A 23,750-nucleotide genomic window follows, 5' to 3' on the forward strand; every position below is an offset into this window, starting at 1 on the left:
ATTGGTTTATATTTGCTCTTATTTCTGTTGCCTTGGGAGACTGCCCTGAGAAAATATTCATGAGGTTGATGTCAGAGAGTGTTTTGCCTATGTTCTCTTCTAGGAGTTTGATGGTATCTTGTCTTATATTTAAGTCTTTCAGCCATTTTGTGTTAATTTTTGTGCATGGTGTGAGGTTGTGTTCTAATTTCATTGCATTGCATGCAGCTGTCCAGGTTTCCCAGCAATGCTTTCTGAATAGACTTTCTTTTTCCCATTTGATGTTCTTGCCTCCCTTGTCAAAGATTAATTGACCATAGGTGTCAGGGTTTATTTCTGGGTTCTCTATTCTGTTCCATTGGTCTGTCTAAACGTTTTTTTTTTTTTTTTTTTTTTTTTTTTTGTCTTTGGTTGTTGTTGCTGCTGTTGTTGCTATTTCTTGGGCCGCTCCCGTGGCATATGGAGGTTCCCAGGCTAGGGGTCGAATTGGAGCTGTAGCCACCGGCCTACGCCAGAGCCACAGCAACGGCGGGATCCGAGCCGCGTCTGCAACCTACACCACAGCTCACGGCAACGCCGGATCGTTAACCCACTGAGCAAGTGCAGGGACCGAACCCGCAACCTCATGGTTCCTAGTCAGATTCGTTAACCACTGCGCCACGACGGGAACTCCTGTCTATCTGTTTTGATACCAGTACCACACTGTTTTGATGACTGTGGCTTTGTAATATTGCCTGAAGTTTGGGAGAGTTATGCCTAAAGTTTGGGAGAGTTATGCCCCCTGCTTGGTTTTTGTTTCTCAGAATTGCTTTGGCAATTCTGGGTCTTTTGTGGTTCCATATAAATGTTTGGATTGTTTGTTCTAGTTCTGTGAAAAATGTCCTGGGTAATTTGATGGGGGTTGCATTGAATCTGTAGATTGCTTTGGGTAGTATGGCCATTTTTCCAATATTGATTTTTTAAATCCATGAACATGGAATGTCTTTCCATTTCTTTACATCTTCTTTAATTTCTTTGATTAAAGTTTTATAGTTCTCGGCATATAGGTCCTTTACCTCCTTGGTCAGGTGTTTTCTCAGGTATTTGATTTTTTGAGGTGCAATTTTAAAAAGTGTTATATTTTTGTATTCCTTTTCTAATATTTCATTGTTGATATTTAGAAATGTGACTGATTTCTGAATGTTAATCTTATATCCTGCTACTTTGCTGAATTTATTAATCGGTTCAAGTAGTTTTGGGGTTGAGTCCTTAGGGTTTTCTATGTATCGTATCATGTCATCTGCATAACAGTGACAGTTTTATCTCTTCTCTTCCTATTTGGATGCCTTTTATTTCTTTTGTTTGTCTAATTGCTGTGGCTAGGACTTCTGAAACTATGTTGAAGAGCAGTGGTGAAAGTGGGCATCCCTGTCTTGTTCCGGATTTGAATGAGAAGGCTTTCAGTTTTTCCCCATTGAGTATTATATTTGCTGTGGGTTTGTCATAAATGGCTTTGATTATGTTCAGGAATGTTCCCTCTATACCCACTTTGGAAGCCACCATTTCTACTCTGCCTGCAGCCTACCAACCACTAGGGCAGAGAATGAATATAGCAGAGTCAGTCAATGAAGGTGTAAACTTCTCTAGTAATGCTAATTCTCTAGTGATTGCTAGAGAACTGTGCCGTTGTGACATTGTGCTCAGAATCCTTGGGGAACACCTACCAGGAAAATGTAGCCCTTATATCCATCCTCAGGAATTTTCCAGCTGCACAGTTTTGGTATTTGGATATTGAATCTGTTCATCAATGTGTAATGTTCGGTGTGTGTGTGTGTGTGTGTGTGTGTGCGCGCGCGCGCACACGCGCCTGTGTGCACAGATGTGAAACTAAATTGTTTTTGCAGCTCTAAATAATTCTGGGATGATATATTCTGCCTAGGTTTTCATGTGAGTTGTAATTGTCTGTTTTTTAATTTCACAGTGTGTGGACAACATACGGTGTAATGGTCTAATGACCATAGTGTTTGAAGAAAATTCCAAAGTCACTGTGCCACATATGATTAAGTAAGTGTGGTAATCCTTTCTCTTACGTTTTAAGCAAGATCAGATTGGTCGAGAATGTAAAACCCTGCATAAAATATTGCTTCGGTAGCATTTGGCTTCATACTGTGAAGATGGTTGACAGTAATGTGACAGTTCATGATATGACATTATAAATAATAAGACTATCCAAATGGTTATTCAGATGCATAGTTTATTGACTCACAGCATCGAAAAATAGTTTTTATGCTGCTACAAATGACAAAAGCCTATCCAAAATTTCAAGGTCAATATAAAAAGTTAGGATAGCCAGATGTATCAGAGGGTGAACCAAAGTTGGGCAGATTGTTTAGCTGTCTTCTCAGTGGGTATAAATCATATTAGTCTGATTTGGTTGTAGAGATACATTCAGGTTTTGAAGACTCAAAATGGATTAACTGGATTTTCTGTGGTTCCATCTACCCACAGCCTATACGTGTGTTTATCCCAGAGGCTATTGCCCAAGGCTGCCATCCTACCCTCTATGTGTTTTCTTACCAAAACTAACTTACAATTTAATGTGATCATTAAGGAAACCATAGTTTTATTTCATTTTTTGTCTTTTTAGGGCTGCACACACGGCATATGGAGGTTCCCAGGCTAGGGGTCAAAGCGGAGCTGTAGCTGCTGGCCTACGCCACAGCCACAGCCATGCCAATTCTGAGCCGCATCTGTGACCTACACCACAGCTCACAGCAACACTGGATCCTGAACTCACTGAGCGAGTCAGATTTGTTTCTGCTGAGCCATGATGGAAACTCCAGGAAACTATAGTTTTAAAATGAGACATTAGATCAATAACTGTGTGCCACTGCTCTCTATATGAATGTTTTTCTGTCTCCAAATTCAAAAATTGTTTTGGGAGGAATTTGAAGCTGACCTAATTGTTCCCTACTCTCATTTCTTTCGGTTATTTGCAGTGTAAGTTCTAAGATTAAAATGTATTTTTTAAAGCAGCCCTATTATATCTTTCCAAAAAAGTTACATGAAGCTAAGAAAATGTTTGTCTCTGTCTTCCATGGCTTTTTGTGTGGATTTTGTTAGGCCTGAGCTGCTTAAGAAAAAAAAAATTAACGTTTTTCTTCTGACAGGTATTAATTATAATTAGCACTATCACAATGGTACCAACTTTAAAACTTATTAATTATTGTATCAGATGAAGGCCGAGTACATTACTCTAGTGCCAGAATTACTGCAGAAAAAATATAAAAGAATACCATTTTAAATTACTAGTCAAATTTTAAAATACTTTGGGTAGGGTCATTTTAAAACTCTCAAGCAAAGATTCCTTTTGCATTGAGTTTTTTAGGTTGTTATTTTAGTATAATCTTAAAAAAACAGATTAAAACATATGATACTAAAATTAAAACCAAGTATGGAATATTAAATTAAAAGGTTTAAATTATGACATAATTTTTAAATTCACACCACTGGGTTAGTCTTATTAGTTTTCTACCATAGTATTCTTATTGTAATAGTCACGGAGTAATATACATTATTTTAATTCATTTTGAAAAGTACTTTCTTGAAGGTTAAACAGCCATTAAAGTCTGGTGTGCTTCAGAATGAGAATATGTCAGTTAGAATTTGCAGCCAAGTTATAAGCAACTAAACTATAGGGCAGCTGCACACCCGCTATACATACATTTTGTTCACTTTAATACAGATGAGGTGTTCTCCTCGTGGCTCAGGGGAAACAAATCTGACTAGCATCCATGAGGACCTAGGTTCGAACCCTGGCCTTGGCTAGTGGATTAAGGATCTAGTGTTGCTGTGAGCTGTGGTGTAGGCCACACAGACGAGGCTTGGATCCCATGTTGCTATGGCCATGGTGTAGGCTGGCAGTTGCAGCTCTGATTCGAACCCCTGGCCTGGGACTCGCCATATGCCATGGGTGCGGCCCTAAAAAGACACACCCACAAAAAATTAATATAGGTGAAAACTAGTTTTGTGCCTGACTCATTTATGGCTAGCACCTGAACGCATCTTCTGGCCTCTGTGATGGCCTTTTGACTGATGTCCATGTCCAATCTCATTTGTTTAACTACGTCTTGTATAGACAGGACTTTCCAAGTTTTGGGTGCACCAAGGGGACACTGTAATAAGTTGGGACCACTCTCCTATGTGAATAGAAACCCCTATATTGGACTGTAAGGATTTCCTATTGGGGTCACACATGTTTTGATGCCCACCTATACTATACTAGATGTATTCCCAAGGAAGAGTTTTGTGTATTTCATACCTTTTTTCCTTTTCTTTTTCCCTGTGACATTGAGCTTGCCTCTCCTCAGAAAAAAAGAGGATGATTTTTGCAGTCTCCCTCCCTTCTGTTGGTTTTCACCATGGCCCTATTCTGCCCTAGATTCTGCATTCTTACCTCCTACGCCTTTCTCCGCCTACATGAGATTAAAAAAAAAAAAAAAAAAAAAAAAAAGATGTTTTGCAGAGTTAAAAGAAAAAATTATCCTCCCTTAATTGTGTCTTGTTATTGACATGGCATTATGTTTCAGGCACTCACTTCCTTTTAATTTTATGATGATTTTTATTTTTTCCATTATAACTGGTTTATAGTGTTCTGTCAATTTTCTACTGTACAGCAAGGTGACCCAGTTTCACATACATGTATACATTCTTTTTTCTCACATGATCATGCTCCATCATAAGTGGCTAGATATAGTTCCCTATAGATCTTACTCAGCAGGATCTCATTGCTCATCCATTCCAAAGGCAGTGCTTTGCATCTATTAACCCCAAGTTCCCAATCCATCCCACTCCTTCCCCCTCCCCCTTGGCAACCACAAGTCTGTTCTCCAAGTCCATGATTTTTTTTCCTGTGGAAAGGTGCATTTGGGCCATATATTAGATTCCAGATATAAGTGGTATCATATGGTATTTGTTTTTCTCTTTCTGACTTGGTATAAGTTCTAGTCCCATCCATATTGCTGCAAATAGCATTCTTTTGTTCTTTTTTATGGCTGAGTAGTATTCCATTGTGTATATATACCACATCTTCTTTGTTGATGGACATTTAGATTGTTTCCAATGTCTTGGCTATTGTGAATAGTGCTGCAGTGAACATACAGGTGCATGTGTCTTTTTCAAGGAAAGTTTTGTCCAGATATATGCCCAAGAGTGGGATTTCACTTCCTTTTAAAACTTACTAATTATAGAAGTTCTTATTGTGGCTCATTGGTTTACGAACCCGACTAGTATCCATGAGGATGCAGGTTCAATCCCTGGCCTTGCTCAGTGAGTTAAGGATCTGACATTGCTGTGAGTTGTGGTATAGGTTACAGATGTGGCTTTGGTCCTGTGTTGCTGTGGCTTTGGTGTAGGCTGGCAGCAGCAGCTCTGATTTAACCCCTAGCCTGAGAACTTCCATATGCCGCAGGTGTGGCCCTAAAAAGCAAAAAAACAAAACAAAACCAAAAAACTTACTAATTACAATAGGTGATTTGGGTTTGATGTCTCAAGATTGTTTTAAGTGTCTACCAAAGAGAAGTTGTTATTATCATAGGAAGCTTAGAGGGTCTCTTAGGAAATAATGTAAGCTCTCGTTCAGTGTAATAAAAGAAAATTAAGTAATTTCTTAATATTTAATTTCTTTACTTAAAATGAAAATGTAATTATAACTTTGAAGGACAGTAATTTAATTAGTCAGTTTTAATTTCATATTGGTGGCAATATGTTTTTTCCTCCTAGTGTTTGAAGTAATTATAGTCAAAGATGCAAAGCTCCAAACTAAATTAGAATTCAAAATCATGACATTTATTAGGTGAATATATCCTTTTAAGTGATATATTTTACGTATATTGGCGAAGGCTTGTTTTCTTTTAATTTTTAATGATTTTTATTTTTTCCATTATAGTCAATTTACAGTATTCTGTCAATTTCTACTGTACAGCAAAGTGACCCAGTCATACACACACACATATATATTCTTTTTCTCACATTATCCTCCATCATGTTCCATCACAAGTGACTAGATATAGTTCCCTGTGCTATACAGCAGGATCTCATTGCTTATCCACTCCAAAAGCAATAGTTTGCATCTATTAACCCCAAATTCCCAGTCCATCCCACTCCCTCCCCCTTCACAAACACAAGTCTGTTCTCCAAGTCCATGATTTTCTTTTCTGTGAAAAGATTCATTTGTGACATATTAGATTCCAGATATAAGTGATATCATATGGTATTTGTCTTTCTTTTTCTGGCTTATTTCACTTAGTATGAGAGTCACTAGATCCATCCATGTAGCTGCAAATGGCATTATTTGGTTCTTTTTTATGGCTGAATAATATTCCGTTGTGTATATATAGCACATCTTAATTCATTCACCCATCAATGGATGTTTAGGTTGTTTCCAATGTCTTGGCTATTGTAAATAGTGCTACAATGAACATGTGGGTGCATGTGTCTTTTTCAAGGAAAGTTTTGTCTGGATATATGCCCAAGACTGGGATTGCTGGGTCATATGGTGGGTGGTTCTATATTTAGTTTTCTGAGGTACCTCCATACTGTTCTCCGTAGTGGTTGTACCAGCTTACCTTCCCACCAATAGTGCAGGTGAGTTCCCTTTTCTCCACACCCCCTCCAGCATTTGTTATTTGTGGACTTATTAATGATGGCCATTCTGAATGGTGTGAGGTGGTATCTCATAGTAGTTTTGATTTGCATTTCTCTAATGATCAGGAATGTTGAGCATTTTTTCATGTGCTTGTTGGTCATCTGTGTATCTTTGGAGAAATGTCTTTTGCCCATTTTTCAATTGTGTTGTTGGCTTTTTTGCTGTTGAGTTGTATAAGTTGTTTGTATATTTTACAGATTAAGCTCTTGTCAGTTGCATTGTTTGAAACTATTTTCTCCCATTGTTTTCTTTTAATAATAGTTGTCCTCAATTTCCTTAGAAAATAGAGATTTGGGGTGGGAAAATGGTGGGAGAAAATGCTCTTTCCTTGATTAGCCATCCCCTAGACAGACTGATTTATAAAAATTTCTAAGGGAGATGAGAAAAATTAAGAAAAGTAAAGTTGGTTGAGGGTCACATATTAAGTGGAAAAAAGAGCCAGGCTATTTCCAAGAATCTCAAGAGATGCACTTCTGTATTTTCGAGATCAGTAATGTGACTAAAACTAACAGGCCACCCTGAGCCAGTTCCTTGTCAGAAGTAAGCTGCTCATTTAAAATGCTCTTTCAGGCCCGCAAATGAAGTACTTCTGCCTGCACTGAGCTTGCTTTGGGGTGGAGCGTTTCCAAGAGCAAGCTAAGGAAGCTATTGATTTCTTCTTATCCAAGAGAAAATAAATATATAATCCCTTGACGTGCTGAAAGAGCTAATTAAGGGCACTCACAACAAGCCAGCTGATTCTTAGCAGGCAACTGCCTCACTGAACATCTCTGGCCCTGTGGCCTTTAATCAAGTGGTGAAATCCAAGACTTCATTGATTACCTGTTCTGAGATGCTGCAGTGAAGAGGGACACTGGGTATCAGACAGGAATGTGATGGCTACCAGTAGTCCTAGCAAAGGCGTGCATTTCTTTGAGTCCCACTTGGATTCCTGTGGGCTTCCTCAGCTTCCAGGCTTTTCGTCTTAGGAACCTGGCCTCTGTGCTGGCCTCTTTTTCTAACAAAGGTGCGCCCTGGGCTGGGGGTTCTGAGCACAGCCAAGGATCTTGAGGGCTGCTCTGTGAACCACCCCCTCCTCCCCGCCCCCCCCCCCATCTGCTTGTGCACTTGGAGAGGCTGCTGCAGGCTTCTAGCGCAAGGGCCTTAGGGTGGTGGCTTGAGGAGCAGCCAGATGGGAGGTTTTGCAGAATGAGAAAAGCCCAGGCCTGAAGGCAGGCAGGTGGGTACTATTCCAGGAGAGTTCACTGCCTACATGACACCCATTCTTTTTTTTTTTTTTTTCCAATGAAGACTTTTTTTTTAACACTGCAGAATATTGAAAACATAATGAAAACATGTTTCATACAACTTACGGATTAAACTGCATTCAGAAAATGAATAGCCGTAAATGCCTTAATCAGCCAGAAAGAATGAAAGGGATAAGCATTCAGTTCAGGAAGTTAGAAAAAGAATGACAAAATCAAATGTTGGAAAGTATAGAAAGGAAATAATTAAGATAAGAATGGAGTCAATAAATTAAAATAAAGAGAAGCAGTAGAATCGATCAAAAAGCTGCTTCCAGAGGGAAAAATACCTAATAATATAATCTATTAGACAGTTTAATCAAGAAAAAAAAGAGAGAAAGCACAAACACACAAAATTAGAAGTGAGAAAAAGAAATAACCACAGAGGATAGCAGTGACATCTGGGTCTCCCTCTCCATGGGGAGTGTGTCACCTGTTGCTTTTTTCCTTTTTGTCATTGTATGGCCACACCCACAGCATATGGAAGTTCTAGGGCCAGGGATTGACTCTGAGCTGCAGCTGTGGCAACACTGGACCTTTAACCCACTGTGCCAGGCTGGGATCAGAACTTGCACCTCCACAGTGACCCGAGTTACTGCAGTCAGATCCTTAACCCACTGTGCCACAGCAGAAACTCATGTCACTTTTAATTTTGGAAGCACATTTCTGGTGCTCTGGGTTAAGGGCATAAGCAATGCCCCTCCTACACAGGGTTTTGGCTTTCATTTCCTAAAGAAACATAATTGAACCAGAGAAAGACCGGAAGGGTTGCAGAATATGCCACCCTAAAATATGCCACTTAGGCATATTGATTATTATGCACTATGGGCACTTGAGAGATAGCAAATGCAAAGAGAGGCTTTTTCTGCATCCCTCATATCTACCTAAACACAGATCCTTCCAAAGGAACTCAGTTGCCATAAATCCCTTTCCCAGGAGTTTCAACCAACCATGGAAGACAGACTCTTGTCACAGGAGAGAAGAGATGTCAACATACCCAGTCAAACTGGCACTGTCATACCTCCCATCTGTTCTTCCAAGGGTTCATTCATCTTTTCTAAAAACAATTTACTCTCCCCTGAGAGGTCTACATACCCCCACCTCCCTTTCCCTATTAAGGTGGTATTTAAGTCAGTTCTAAGCCCCCTCTCTGAGAGTCCGATTTTCCTCTAGTTATTTGCCTTGTATATGTGAGATATACATGTTAATAAATTCGTTTATTTTTCTCTTGTTCATCTGTCTTTTATTACAGGATCTCAGCCAAGAACTCAGAAGGGTAGAGGCAAAATTATTTTTCCTCTCCTGCAGAAGGAATTCACAGAGAGAAATAAATTATTACCTTCTCCACAATTAATTCTGACCTTCCTAAATTATAATGGCATGTTTGATGTTTTTATAGTCCTGCCTTGTTGTATGTAAAATGTCCTATTGATCTTGGAGAGATGGCAGTGAGTGATGCCTTGAAGTGAGATCTTAATTCCCTGCTCAGGAACGGAACCTGGGCAGCCTGGGTGAAAATCAGAAGTCCCAGCCACTAGACCACTAGAGGTTAGAGGCTAAAAGCAGAGCGGCCCAGATTCTCACCTCCATTGAAAGCAAGAATGTTTCAAGGAGGCAAAAATGTAAAACACAGGGAGTTCCCGTCATGGCGCAGTGGTTAACGAATCTGACTAGGAACCATGAGGTGGCGGATTTGATCCCTGGCCTTGCTCAGTGGGTTAAGGATCCAGCGTTGCCGTGAGCTGTGGTGTATGTTGCAGACGCAGCTCGGATCCCGAGTTCCTGTGGCTGTGGTGTAGGCTGGCGGCTACAGCTCCAATTTGCCCCCTAGCCTGGGAACCTCCATGTACTGCGGGAGCGGCCCAAGAAATGGCAAAAAAAAAAAAAAAAAAAAAAAAAACTGTGAAAAACAGATGCAAAGTTTCTTAGGAGGAGGACAGCACAACCTGGGGGAGCACACAGAAAGTACTTTATTTAAGACTGAGGCAGGGCACCCCAAAGGAGGATACACACTCAAAAGAAGGATGAAGGTACGGGTATCCTCCTGAATGAGGAACTGGCCAGAGAGGTGACTTAAGTCACTTATAGAGGGCAGTTCTTCCGAGTCTTTGTTTTCCAGTGGCCAGTTATCTTGTTTTATTTCTCATACCTGATTGGACCCAGGGCTCTCCCAGATATGCTCATGTGTCTTTTAGCCAAGACGAATTCCAGCCTAATGGCCTATGGGAAGGTTGACAACACCTATTATGGGGTAGCACCCCTCCCTTTTTGACCCCAGGAATCTTTCTACACATGCGTAGTTGGGGAGATCTCCTTGACCTTAAGAGTGGTTGACGTGGTCAAATTTTTACCCCAGCAGAGGTCAGCTCCTCTCCTTAACTTTCTTCTTAAAATGTCAGAGAAACAAGGCCTATTTTACTCAACCTGACAAATCCCAGCTGTTCTCAGCCCAGGGGCCCATCTCCCTGTAACCTCACTATCTCATCTTTGATATTTACAAATACGGAAATATTTGTGCATGTTTACAAATACTGAAATATTCAGGGGCTGAGAGGCAGCCGCACCCTGGTTTTATCCTCATGTTCCCACCCTGTGCGTAGGTCCGATGCCCGTCTTCACAAGGATGACACCGACATTTGCTTCAGTAAAACACTCAACTCCTGCAAAGTGCCCCAGATCCGTTACGCTAGCGTGGAGCGCCTCTTGGAGCGGCTGACAGACCTGCGGTTTCTTAGCATCGATTTCCTCAACACCTTTCTGCACACCTATCGGATTTTCACCACAGCAGCCGTGGTGCTGGGGAAGCTTTCCGACATATACAAGAGGCCTTTCACCTCGATCCCCGTCAGGTAGGCCCAAGACTGGCCTGTGAGGAACGTGTGGCCCACTTGGTCCCTGGGCCGCCATGCAGCTGGGCAGCCCCGCTCTGCCGGTTACTGGCCTGCCTGGGAACTCAGCAGGCCCGGCCAGTAGAAGGGGGTGAGGAGAGGTCACAGAGAATTCCTAAGGGAGGCAGTTGAAGTTTCCAAGTGGCCTTTGCTTGCTCTGTGATTATTTGGAAGATCACTCTATTGTTTGGGGGTTTTCTTTCTATTTTTTTTTTTAAACAATGGTGCTTTGCCCACTTTAATATGCATAAGCATCACCTGGGGGCCTTGTTAAATTGCCGGCTCTGATTCAGTAGGTCTGGCATGGGGCCCCATCCCGGTGTTCCTCATCTTTGGACTACAGTTTAGTAGCAAGGAATTAGAGCAAGCCTAAAAAGTGCCTCTGTTGCTTTGGCAAGTATGTGGTCTCCACACAGCATTTAAATGAAGGTGAATCCAGCAACAGAAGAGTGATGCTAGGGACGTTCCCGTTGTGGCTCAGCGGTTAAGGAACCCCACTGGGAACCATGAGGTTGTAGGTTTGATCCCTGGCCTCGCTCAGTGGCTTAAGGATCCAGCATTGCCTTGAGCTGTGGTGTAGGTCAGATGCGCCTCGGATCCTGCATTGCTGTGGCTGTGGTGTAGGCTGGCAGCTACAGCTCTGATTAGACTCCCTAACCTGGGAACCTCCATATGCTACGGGTGCAGCCCTAAAAAGTAAAAAAAAAAAAAAAAAAAAAAAAAAAATTTAATTTAAAAAAGCATTAAAAAAAAAAAAGGAAGGGTGATGATAGGGCAGCCTTTTAATGTAGGGAGCATGTTCTTGAACGACATCAGGGGAATCATGTTCATTTGCCTACAGTCCATTCAGAGCTTTTGCTCTTGTTTTTAGGTCATTGGAATTGTTCTTTGCCACCAGCCAGAACAACAGAGGTGAACACTTGGTGGATGGCAAATCCCCACGCCTATGTCGCAAATTCTCTTCCCCACCGCCACTGGCTGTGTCTAGAACGTCCTCCCCGGTGAGGGCCAGAAAGCTGTCCTTGACTTCTCCCTTGAACTCAAGGATAGGAGCATTGGACCTGACCACCTCCTCTGCGTCCAGCAGCCCTACCACCACCCACAGCCCTGCCGGGTCCCCACCACCGCACACTGGTAAAGTACCGCTGGATCTTAGCAGAGGCCTTTCTTCTCCAGAACAAAGCCCGGGAGCTGTGGAAGAGCATGTAGATAACCCTCGCGTGGATCTGTGTAACAAGCTGAAACGAAGTATTCAAAGAGGTATCATCCAGCTGCCGCGTGCCGCATTTGCCGGCCCCCTGCTTCCCTACCATTCCTTCTGGTTCCCTAGTTCCCTTCCTTGACAACTTTCCTACTTCTGTGTAGAAAGTAGAATGAATACAGGGGCTCGTTAGAAGAGGAAATGCCTGTAGTTCCCTCTAGCCTTTGTAGAAGGAGAGGAAGCTTAGCCTTAGTTCTGAGGCCTTCTGTAGCAAAAGGGTGATTGCAGTCAGTTGTCTATGGAAGAATCGGATCATCTAAATGGTTATCTAAATGGTTATCATTGGAAGGTTCTTGATGGAATTTGACGAAGGCTGGTTGGCCAAAGAGCCTAGCATGATCTTGAACAGGTTATGGGCACCTTATCTATGACCTTGAACCTCAGAGCCTTTTCGTCCTCCGGTGTCTGCTCTAAACACCTCTACTGCTTTCAGCCTTTCCCTGCTAAGGATAACCTAGCCTGGAAGCATTAAGAGGAAATCTTCAATTTGGTTTCCAAGGCAACACTCCATATTACAACTGAGAAATAGGGAGAAAAATAAAACCTGAGACAGTGTTCATTGTCCATGACACAACCCAAACGGTTTTTAAAAATGTGAATTAGATCATCTGGTTTCCTGATTAGATTCTCTAATGACTTCCTGTTGCACTTAGAATAAACTACATTCTTCCTGCTAAGGCCTTCAGATCCTCAGAGACTTGGATCCTGTCTCTCCCTTTAAGCCTGGCTCTTGCCATGCTCCCTTGTCTGCTAGGCTTCAGTCGCATTGATTTCTTTCCCTTTTTTTTTTTTTTTAAAGGGCCGCACCTGCAACATATGGAAGTTCCCGGGCTAGGGGTTGAATCAGAGCCTCAGCTGCCAGCCTACGCCACAGCCACACCAGGTCTGAGCAGCATGTCCGGCCTGCACCACGGCTCACAGCAACGCCAGATCCTTAATCCACAGAGTGAGGCCGAAGATCAAACCCGAGTCCTCATGGATACTGGTCAGGTTTGTAACCGCTGAGCCACAAGGGGAACTCTTCATTTCCTTTTTGAGTCTCAGAAATACCTGAGTCACTTCTGCCTCAGGGTCTTCGCACTTGTTTTCCCCTCTTCCTGCACAGTCTTTTCCCAGGTACACTCATGAGGTCAGCGACCTCATCTATTTTGTTCACCTCTGTAACTCTCAGTGCCTTGGCCAGGGTGTGACAGGTCGTAAATTTTGTTAAATGAATAAATCAAGCCACATACTCAGGGAAGTAATCAAGGGTCCTGTGGCACATCGCCTTACCCTCCTCAACTTGGTACAGCATAGGGTTTGGAGGAGGTGATTGCATGCTTTTATAATCCAGTGTTTCTGTGATAAAATATGAAAAGTTTCACAGTCAAATTAGCAAAGAGGTTTTTTTTTTTTTTTCTACTTTATAGTAACTGATGTATTTACTGACAACACAATACTAAGTGGGCAGGAAGTCAGAGAAAGTGCAAATTTTAAAGAGGATCACCCAGATGGAAGCGTAGACCCCTGTTTTCTACCTGCTTGGAGCTTCTCTGTACTTTCTAGCTCAGATCATTTAAATATGCTTCCTGAGTGAGGTATTCAGTGGAATTTTTAGCCGGAGTGGTTGTCATCATCAAAAGTAGCATCCGTTTAAATAAGAAATTCTTTAAATTGACACGTTAGCAACTAAGGAGGATGAAAGGGGGAAGATAATTAGAAATTCATTAGAACAACAAGCTGCAGCAGAATCTTGATGGATTCTTTTTGGGAATAATGAGCCAGTGCACAAACCAACAGGTGCATCTGGGCTTTGATCCGGGGCAGTGCCTGAGAATCTCCATGGAGAGAGTGATTGGGGGGCTTATTGCAAACCTCCCCTCTAGGCCAGAGTGGCTTGGGAAGTACAGGAACTTCTTGGAGTATGGAAAGTTCTTTCCCTTCCTTTTTTGGATTGCATTAAATAGGAGGGGAGAAATCTGGAGATAAGTCTGGATTTTTATGCTATTTTGAGTTAAGCATTTTGGTGTCATTTGTGACATCTGCGGCTCCAAGGCTTTGATTTGATTGCTCCTGGGGCTGGGATGGAACACAGTAAGATCTGCTCAGGAGCAATTGTGTGATCTTGTCTGTGCAGGTTGCTGTGCTACAGGGTCTCTAATGGTAGATAAGATGGTGCACTGGCCCCTTACATTAACTACGTATAAGGTAGACAAAACATAAATATAAGGACAAATGGTACAAGAGGTATAGACAAAAGTGCTCAGAAAGGTGAAAAGCAGGGGAAATCATGTTCAGTTGAGCAGTATCAGAAAATGGCATTGACATGAGCCAAGAACAATGGGTAAATGAGCTGCAGAGAGGAAACAGGCAAGCTTATGGGCAAAGAACACCTATGAGTAAAGGGCTAGTGGTAACATCCAGTGGTGAAAGCCATTTCTGAGACCAAGAGTCATCACTGTTTCTGAAGGTACAGCTTTTGTTGACTTTTGGTACAAAGTCCAATTCTGTAGGGTATACCCTGTTACTAGTCTTCTTTCTGGTATCTAGTAAACTTTTCAAAACTCTTCTAAAAAATCCTCCTCTTCTTCCTCCTTCTTCTTTTTGGCCATCTTAGACTTTTTTTTCCCCAGTTTTTTTTTTCCCCCCCTGTACAGCATGGGGACCAAGTTACTCTTACATGTATACATTTTTTTTCCCACCCTTTATTCTGTTGCAATATAAGTATCTAGACATAGTTCTCAATGCTACTCAGCAGGATCTCCTTGTAAATCCATTCCAAGTTGCATCTGATAACCCCAAGCTCCCGATCCCTCCCATTCCCTCCCTCTCCCCTCAGTCAGCCACAAGTCTATTCTCCAAGTCCATGATTTTTTTAAGTGTACCATTCAGTAGTGTTCAGTATTTTTCACATTGTCTTGCAATACATACTTAGAACTCTTTCATCTTGCACAACTGAAACTCTATATCCATTGAACAACTCCCCATTTCTCCCTCCCCACAGCCTTTGGCAACCACCATCTTCTTTCTGTTTCTATGAATTTGACTACTTTATATTTACTTCATATAAGTGAAATCATACAATATTTGCCTTTTTGTGGCTGGTTAATTTCACATTGCAAGATTTCCTCAAGGTTCATCCATGCTGTGACATGTGCCAGGATTTTCTTATTTTTTTAAGGCTGAACAATATTCCATTGTGTGTGCGTGCATGCGTGTGTGTGTGTATGTTCCATATTTACTTTATCCATTCCTCTGTTGATGGACATTTGGGTTGCTTCCATCTCTTGGCTGTTGTGAGCAATACTGCAGTGTACATGTGTATGCAGTTATCTCTTCATGATTCTGCTTTCAATTCTTTTGTGTATATACCCAGAAGTGAGATTGCTATATCATATGGTAACTCTATTTTTAATTTTTTGAGGAACCTCCATTCCGTTTTCCATAGTGGCTACATCATTTTACATTTCTGTCAACAGTGTACAGTGTTCTAATTTTTCGGCATCCTTGCCAACACTTAGTATTTTCTGTTCTTTTGATAGCAGCCATCTAAGGGGAGTGAGGTGAGAATCTTTCTTCATTTTTGCAATTTCCTGGAGATTGCATTTTAATTCGCCTAAGGCCTAGTAGTATAGATACTAACTTTTTTCTTTTATTTTTTGGTCTTTTGTCTTTTTAGGGCCGCACCCACAGCATATGGAGGTTCCCAGGCTAGGGGTTGAATCAGAGCTGTAGCTGCTGGCCTACTCCAGAGCCATAGCAACGCTGGATCCTTAACCCACTGAGCACGGCCAGGGATTGAACCCAAGTCCTCATGGATGCCAGTTGGATTCGTTAACCACTGAGCCACGATGAGAACTCCTAACTTTTTTCTTTAATAGGGAAGCAAAAGAAAAATCTATTCCTTTCTGCATTATGGACTAAGAAGGTGTTGTAGTTCTAAAAGTCCTCAGTCAAGCTGCCCATTACCCATCTTAATTAATTCTTACACTTTAACCCACACGTCGATTTTTTTCCCTGGTGGTCACTAAAGTCCCTAGTTTTGGTCTTCAAAGTACAAGCCTAGAGTTCGCAGCAGTGGTCCACTGCCATATTATAACAGCTGTTTGGCCTATTGTCTCAGATAGAGGCATGGTCACTGGTAGGGATCAGAAGTTTTTCCCCCAGGAGCAACAAGCTGGCAAAAGGTTAGACTCAGGGAGACCAAAATAAATGAGAAAAAAAACAGATCAAACCACCAGGGAAGGACATTGACAAAAGCTGCAAAGGCCTATCCGTGCAGGTGTTGCACAGAGGTGGGATCATTATGGGCACAGCTAGTGGCAGCTGGAGAGCTTGTTAGGTGGCAGCTTGCATCATTTGTGACCAGGACCCAGTAGATGGAGAGGGTCCATGAGTAGTGGTGTGGCAGAGATAGTAGGTTCTTTCTGCATTCTGCCCTATTTCTTTAAAGAAATAGCTAAAGTTGAGGACTTAATGCCACTTCCTCATTGGATTTCCCCAAAACACATGATTTGCAGTTAGAATTTCAGGAGTCAGTTTATTCACATGGTTCATGAGTTAGGAATATGATTTTGTGGCTCCTGGGTTTAAATGCATGGCTCTTCTCATGGGAGAGGGTGGGGAAGTTCCAGGATTGTGTCCATGGGTGGCCCATGAAAGTTCTTGAAGCCCATTGGACCCAACCTCGAGTCCAGAGATGCCAGCTCCCCTGCCTCCTGTGTTTCTTAGTCACCTCCACCAACTGACATGCCCCCCGCATCTCTCCTTTTTACCATGGTAGTCCCCCTCCCAAATCCTTCCGTTAAACATTTTGTTCTGGCCTCTTCTTTGCTTCTGGATTTCTTGTCTGTTTCTGTAGCTGTTTTCTGATTATTTTCAATGTATTTACTTCCCAGCTTGTTCTTAAAAGTATTTCAGATGGTAGTTCAAAGAGGCGCATGGTACGCTGGATTCAAAATAAAATAGATAAGGAAATCAGGCAATGGAGAAAAATTGTATGAGGCCAAGGTCACGGTTAGTGAACAAATGAATACTATGTGGTCCTCTGTGGTTCCTAGAGTCACTCTGATTTTGGTTCTGAATGTAGTGAATTACATGATTCGTCTGGAAGCTGAGAACAGGTTGGTGTGCAGGGACGTCCTTTCTTGCTCCGGAGACTTGAGAATATTCCTGGGGTCCGAGGAGCTCTTTGGTATTTTTTTGAAAAGGTGAAACAAAGGATTTAGAGACTTAGTTTTTCCTTTTGTTTTGCATTCATATAAAGACAGTACTGATGATGAATAGTTGTAGGAAAGCCATGGATGACAAGTTCACTCTGTGTGTGTGTGTGTGTGTGTGTGTGCGCGCGCGCGTGTTTGCATGGGTACACAATATCTGTAGAAGCCAAGAGTCCTGCCGTATAACTCTGCCATCTAGCCTTGAAAATTCTAATTGGCAAAGAAGAGCGAGACAATGATCTGTCTTTAATTTGAAAGATGTTTGCCTGTGCTTTGCATAATGCTGACACTAGAAACAGTTGGCAAACTTGAGTAAGAAGCCTGCGCCAAGAGTTTATACATTTTCTGCTTTTCGCTTCAGGATACAGCTCCACAAACCGCATTGCACACTATCAGCTTTGCCACGAGGTCCATACTGAGGCCATGGGTCTCTCTCACTGCGGTCCAGCTAGACAGTTTCAGGGCACCCTCTTTGAAAAATAGGAGCACTCTTTGTCCAGTTTTTGCAGTTATCCTGCCAGTCTTGCAATATTTCTTGGCAAGAGAGCTTCAAATGACATGAAAGGAAAGAAAAGAAATAGGAAATATCCCTCGGAGCGGGTGAGACTTTGAACCTCGGAGGGAAAAAATAATGCAGTTGATTTCACCCCCTGCCCAGTCCCTAGATCAGTTCCAGACTCTCTAAACATTCATTAGCGCCACTCTTTCTTCCTACCTGGAAGCCCCCACCTTCTGCTCTTCTGGGTTCCTCCAACAAGACCAGCTCACATCCAGATTCCACCTAGTGGTGAGATCTCAACCAAAAAAACACAGGCCAATGGCAGAGGAGAGTCACAGGGTGGCTCACCATATGAGTCCCCTCCCCAGTCAGTGGTCCCTTGGGCCAGAGCCATGCAGCCCAGGCTGGGCATTGCCACATGACCCACATCACTAGTGTCTGTTTCTATGTTCTTAGTTTGAAAATTGCCTGCCTGTGGGCTGAAAGTGCTCCCAAATTTAGCATTTGTTTTGAGCCCACATCTGCCCACTTGTTCTGCAGGCAAAGCTGTTAGCGTGGAACTTGATTGAAAATGAACCTGCAAGAAGGAAACGCTTCTGTCCCCCCCACCCCGCCACCACGCTGGCATGGTTTCTCCTCACTGTAGGTGCCTGCTTGTGTACAGTGTTCTGTGCTTTCGTCTTCTTTCAGTGGACATGCAGGGCCTGTCCAGCTCTCTCACTGAAAAGTTTTTTGGGTTCGGTAGAATTGCTGACTGAAAGACTTGCTCCTTTGCTTTGAATGAATGGTTGAATCATAGGACATACATTTGATATTCTGCTTGCTTTTGCAGAGCAGATGCCTTCTATTACTGAATTTTGAGGGAGTTATTTAGAAAATAATAAAACTAACAGCTAAGCACTGATTTTTTTTTTCCTTTTCTTTTTTCTTTTTGGTCTCCATCCTGCATCATTGCCAGCTTGACTATAATTATGTCATTCAAGGAAAGATTCTAACCATTTCCTTTCCCTGGCCCCTTTGTGTTTCAAAAGAGCTGAATTGCGGCCATATATCTAAGGGAGTAAATCACATGCAAGGGTAAAAATGGCCTTATGTGAAATCATGAGGGATTTTGTAAAGTTTATTGAGTGAAATTTTGAATGGAATGGTAAAGGGAGCTGAGAGTTGTTTTGCTGATGGGTGTAATGTAAAATTAGTGGAGGTGACACAGCTTTTATTGGTTGATGAAAAGCCCAAGGAAAAAGAAATGGAAGAGTTGCTGGAAATTTATGAAATTTTTGTAGTGCTTTTTCTTAAAAGAACACACGCAACATTGTAGTTTTACCTGGTGAATAAGCTAGAGGAAGGGGTGTGTTAAGACCCTAAATATGACCCTGGAATGACGTTTCTTTTACTCATCAGATGTTAGCTACAGTTACGAGGCTCACATTATCTTAAAACTCTTGTAAAAATTTCTGCTTCCCTCCTACTGACCTGTAGCTACAGGGCTATCCAGTAGAGCTTTCCGAGAGGATAGAAGTGCTGTTGAGTACTGTAGCCAGGAGCCACATGTGCCATGTAGCCAGTGCATGCGAGGAAGTGAAATATTCAGTTAAATTGAGTTAGTTTTCATTTAAATGTACATAGCCACTTCTGGCCAGTCTTGCCCTTTTGGACAGTACCGCTTTAGATGCTTAGGAGCCCTAGAGCTCCTTGGGGTCAGGGCGGGGCTGCAAAGATAAAGATTCAAACTTTAATTGGCTTAAGGGAGCAACCCAAGCAAAGAACTCATAAAGTCCTAATTTTCATTTACAATCTGGAAGGGTTCCTCTTTTTCCATTCCAAGCAGGCAGAAGAGATTCTGGAGGGTGGGGAAACTACTGCCTATCCTATTCTTTTTGGCCTCAGTTGTGTTGACCAGAAGAGGCTGGGGAGGGCAGACCGGCTCAACAAGATCAGCGGGATGGGGGTCGGGCAGATCCACAGTTAGATTTTGTGTCATTCGACTTCAGCCAGGAGGAAGGCCTCAGGTCCATGCTAAAGTCCTTTAAAAACAGAGATGAGTATGAAATGCTTGTTCTCCCTAACAAACTTTTGTGTTTTCTCCATGCATGATACTGACAAGACACTCTTGAATTCATGCCCTGGTTGTTAAAGCTCTTGGTGTTTTAAAGCAGCAGTCCTAGAGTCTGGACCAGTGGACCGAGCAGGAGTGGAAAGCTCCCCAGCGACCGATGCCACAGAACTTTCACCTTGCCGGTCACCCTCGACTCCTCGGCACCTCCGCTACCGCCAGCCTGGAGGTGAGAGCTCAGAAAGGGACTCAGAGACACAAGGAAAAGAGGATTCTAGCTCCGGGATCTTTTGTTTGTCTTACTGTCTCTCTCCCCAGATATATTTTAGTTTCAGTTAGGAAAATTAATTGGAAGCAGCAGTTCCCGTTGTGGCACAGTGGAAGCGAATCCGACTGGTATCCATGAGGATGTGGGTTCGATCCTTGGCCTCGCTCAGTGGGTTAAGGATCCGGTGTTGCCGTGAGCTGTGGTGTAGGTCACAGACCCGCCTCGGATCCGTCTTGCTGTGGCTCTGGCGTAGGCCGGCAGCTACAGCTCCAACTTGAATTCTAGGATGGGAACCTCCATAGGCCGAGGGTGCGGCCCTAAAAAGCTAAAAAAAAAAGACAGAGAAAATTAACTGGAAGCAGATGATACTGGAGGACCAAGTAGTAGAAAAATAAATGATTAGCGAACATGCCATTAGTATAACCAATATTTATTTGACCCCATCATTACGTTGCGCTTTGTGTGAAGTAACGTGAATCAAGAAGCTAGTTCTTAGTTGCTAGTTGAAGAATCTGAGTGCTGATTTTACTAAAATATTCCCAGACTCTGATACCTTACCATGAATCCTGTTGTGGTCTGTATAATATAGGCTCATCTGGGACACCAGATTTGGGGAGGTCTTTATCAAGACCACTGTTTCGGTTAAAATAAAGTCCTGTTGCACAGAATCCCGATCATCATTATTGCTAGGAGTAGAATCTGTTTTGTTTTTTTTTTTTGTCTTTGTTGTTGTTGTTGTTGTTGTTGTTGTTGCTATTTCTTGGGCCGCTCCCGCGGCATATGGAGGTTCCCAGGCTAGGGGTCCAATCGGAGCTGTAGCCACCGGCCTACGCCAGAGCCACAGCAATGCGGGATCCGAGCCGCGTCTGCAACCTACACCACAGCTCACGGCAACGCCGGATCGTTAACCCACTGAGCGAGGCCAGGGATCGAACCCCCAACCTCATGGTTCCTAGTCGGATTCGTTAACCACTGCACCACGACGGGAACTCCAGAATCTGGTATATTTTTTATAGTTCTGAAAATTATAAAAATTGTGACCCATAATTTGTTTTAGGGTATACCAAATGTTTTCTGAATGGAGAGAAAACTCTCAGAGCAGAAGATTTATCTGCCCATCGTTCAAATAAACATATCCAAATAACAGTTGTTTTTGAAATGTTTCCTTTTTCCTCTTCAGGCCAGTTATTTCAAGTTGGAAGGGAAAATTTATTCAGTTGTGAAACCAGATCCACCCCAAGTAACCCAAGTGAAATGTAGACATTTTTTGATTCTCATGACTTCAGTTTTAAGAAGGCATTGAGCAAAGCATAGAGTGCATGGCTCCAAAGGGTCATTTCACTCATAGCCTTTGCCACATGGTAGAAGCTGTGGTCATTGCCATCAGCTGCAAGAGAAGCTGTCTTGGGTCAGGCTCTTGGCAGCAGATTTTCCCTGATGGATATTAGCCCTTGCGGTTGGACCGATTTTAGGTTCCTGGTCAGTAGTGGGTCACCCTGAGGTTTGGGCGGTTCTGGGAAACAAGCTTGAGTTCCCTGGCTTGTTAGAGGACTACTATGGAATTGGCCAAATCTCTTCACTCTTCTCAGAGGCTTGGTCAGTCCAGGCCTTGACCTTTGCCACAAGGGACATACTCCCTGGAGTTCACCATCACCTTGGAAGAGTTTGGGGCCAAAGCCTGGAAGCAAAACTCTACCATAGCAAGAGTTAAATGCTATCCACTTGGTTACTCTTATTAGCGTTCTGTTGTATAGCCTCTTTTCATATGTTTATATTCATTTAATATTTTAAAAATTTATGTAAACATCATTTATATATATTGGAAAATATATAAATTATTTTAAATTTATATAAGCATTATGCCACATCATGTGGAATGTGCGTTATAATCCACAAACAAATCCTCGCCCTGTTTGTGGATTAATGAAGTTCTTTGTTTCTTCCGTGATCTGACTAAATCGCAGAGACAAAGGAAGGAAGCCGAAATCTGTGATACTGTGGAAGATCCAAATGGGGACAGTGTCACACATGTTCTCACCGTGTATCTGAAATGTTGCCTGTTCATCTGTCTACCTGCCACCTTGTTCTACAAATGGTTTCAAGCTGCTGCCAAAGAGAGGGTGGGGCTGTCCTGTGCTTTTGTGCTTGGGCACATGGAACAGCCCTTTGCTCACCCTCTTATTTATTTTAAGCATGACTCTATAAACTAATACAAACCCTCCAGGTCAGAATCACAGTGAACTCTCTTCCCTAAAAGCCTGAGTGAGGAGAAGCAGTGAGGTTGGCATCCACATTATCAAATGCTGTGTGTAAATATCTGAGGCGTGAGAGGGGCTGCAAAGAGGTGCTCAGCGCATCCTTCCATCTGAGAACCCATCCCACTTCAAAAGGTGTTTTGAGAAGAAAATTCTATCAGTAACATGTAGAATTATATGTGTGTATACTAGTCGTGTTTGTTAACCACTAAGCCATGACAGGAACTCCTAAAAAATATTTTTAATATTGAGAGTTCAGGGAATTCAGGGAGTTCCAGTTGTGGCTCAGAAGTTACGAACCTAATACCCATGAGGATGTGGGTTCGATCCCTGGCCTCACTCAGTGGGTTAAGGATCCAGCATTGCCGTGAGCTATGGTGGAGGTCACAGATGTGGCTTGGATCCCACGTTGCTGTGGCTGTGGCTCAGGCCAGCAGCTGTAGCTCTGATTCAACCCTTAGCCTGGGAACTTGCAAATGTTGCAGGTGCAGCCCTAAAAAGACCCAAAAAAAAAAAAAAAAAGGAAGAGAACAATGAAATTCATATACCGTAAGTCACCCTTTTAAAGTATACAGTTCAGTGATTTATATATATTTATAAAGCTGAGCAGCCGTAACCACTGTCCTCTTAAAACATTTTCATCATCTCTGCCACAGGAAAACACTGTGCCCATTTGTAGTCACTCCCTATTCCCATCTCCCGCCAGCCCCTGGCAACCACTAATTTACTTTCTGTCTCTATGGATTTACCTATTCTGGACATTTAATATAAATGGAACCATACAGTATGTGACTTTTCATTTAGCATGGTGTTTCAGGGTTCATGCATGTTGTAGGATGTATCAGTACTTCATTCCTTTATGTGACTAAATAATATTCCCTAATATGGGAATTTTTTATTTGGTTTATCCACTCATCAGTCGATGGACATTCAGTTGTTTCTCCTTTTTAGCTATTATGAATGATGCTACCATGGATGTTCATGTATGAGTTTTTGCTTCGCCTGGGTCTATATCTAGAGTGGACTTGCTGATGGTAAATCTCATTATTTGCTTATTAATAAGGACAACACAGGGTATTCGGCCCAACCTTTCATCCAGTGCAGGGATAAAATGAAAGTGTTCGTTACATAATATCATCCATCTGCCTCACCATACCATTTCCATTCTTTTTAAATAACCAGGACAGACGGCTGACAACTCCCACTGCTCTGTTTCACCTGCTTCTGCTTTTGCAATTGCCACGGCTGCAGCAGGACACGGGAGTCCACCAGGTGAGTCGGGGCGAGCAGCGGAGCGCAGACACCAGGCAGTTTATGGTACATCAGTGGTCCTTACCTGCTAGCGTCTTGATGACACGCTGCACAGCTTCTGAAGAATGCA

General features: G+C 42.5%; 1 protein-coding gene across 15 annotated transcripts in view; it reads left to right on the plus strand.

Annotated features, from left to right (window-relative positions):
- RASGRF2 (Ras protein specific guanine nucleotide releasing factor 2) overlaps positions 1 to 23,750 on the plus strand; it is a 266,150-nt gene that overhangs the window by 144,024 nt on the left and 98,376 nt on the right. For 8 of the 15 annotated variants that reach the window (XR_014838159.1, XM_021084503.2, XM_021084499.2 and 5 more), the window contains 5 exons: positions 1,940 to 2,022; positions 10,548 to 10,796; positions 11,707 to 12,095; positions 19,947 to 20,075; positions 23,552 to 23,641. Coding sequence is in view for 11 of the 15 variants with exons in the window: in XM_021084503.2 (XP_020940162.2) it covers positions 1,940 to 2,022; positions 10,548 to 10,796; positions 11,707 to 12,095; positions 19,947 to 20,075; positions 23,552 to 23,641 (940 nt within the window). In the remaining 4 variants the exon portion in view is untranslated. The remainder of the gene's footprint in view (positions 1 to 1,939; positions 2,023 to 10,547; positions 10,797 to 11,706; positions 12,096 to 19,946; positions 20,076 to 23,551; positions 23,642 to 23,750) is intronic. The other 7 variants (XR_014838160.1, XR_014838158.1, XR_014838161.1 and 4 more) reach the window with 1 other exon arrangement.

The sequence above is a fragment of the Sus scrofa genome, chromosome 2 (genome assembly GCF_054392235.1).
Source record: "Sus scrofa isolate SSC_HxYL_T2T_F1_AM1 chromosome 2, Sscrofa_HxYL_maternal_Yorkshire_Landrace_v2.0, whole genome shotgun sequence".
NCBI classification, from domain to species: domain Eukaryota; kingdom Metazoa; phylum Chordata; class Mammalia; order Artiodactyla; family Suidae; genus Sus; species Sus scrofa.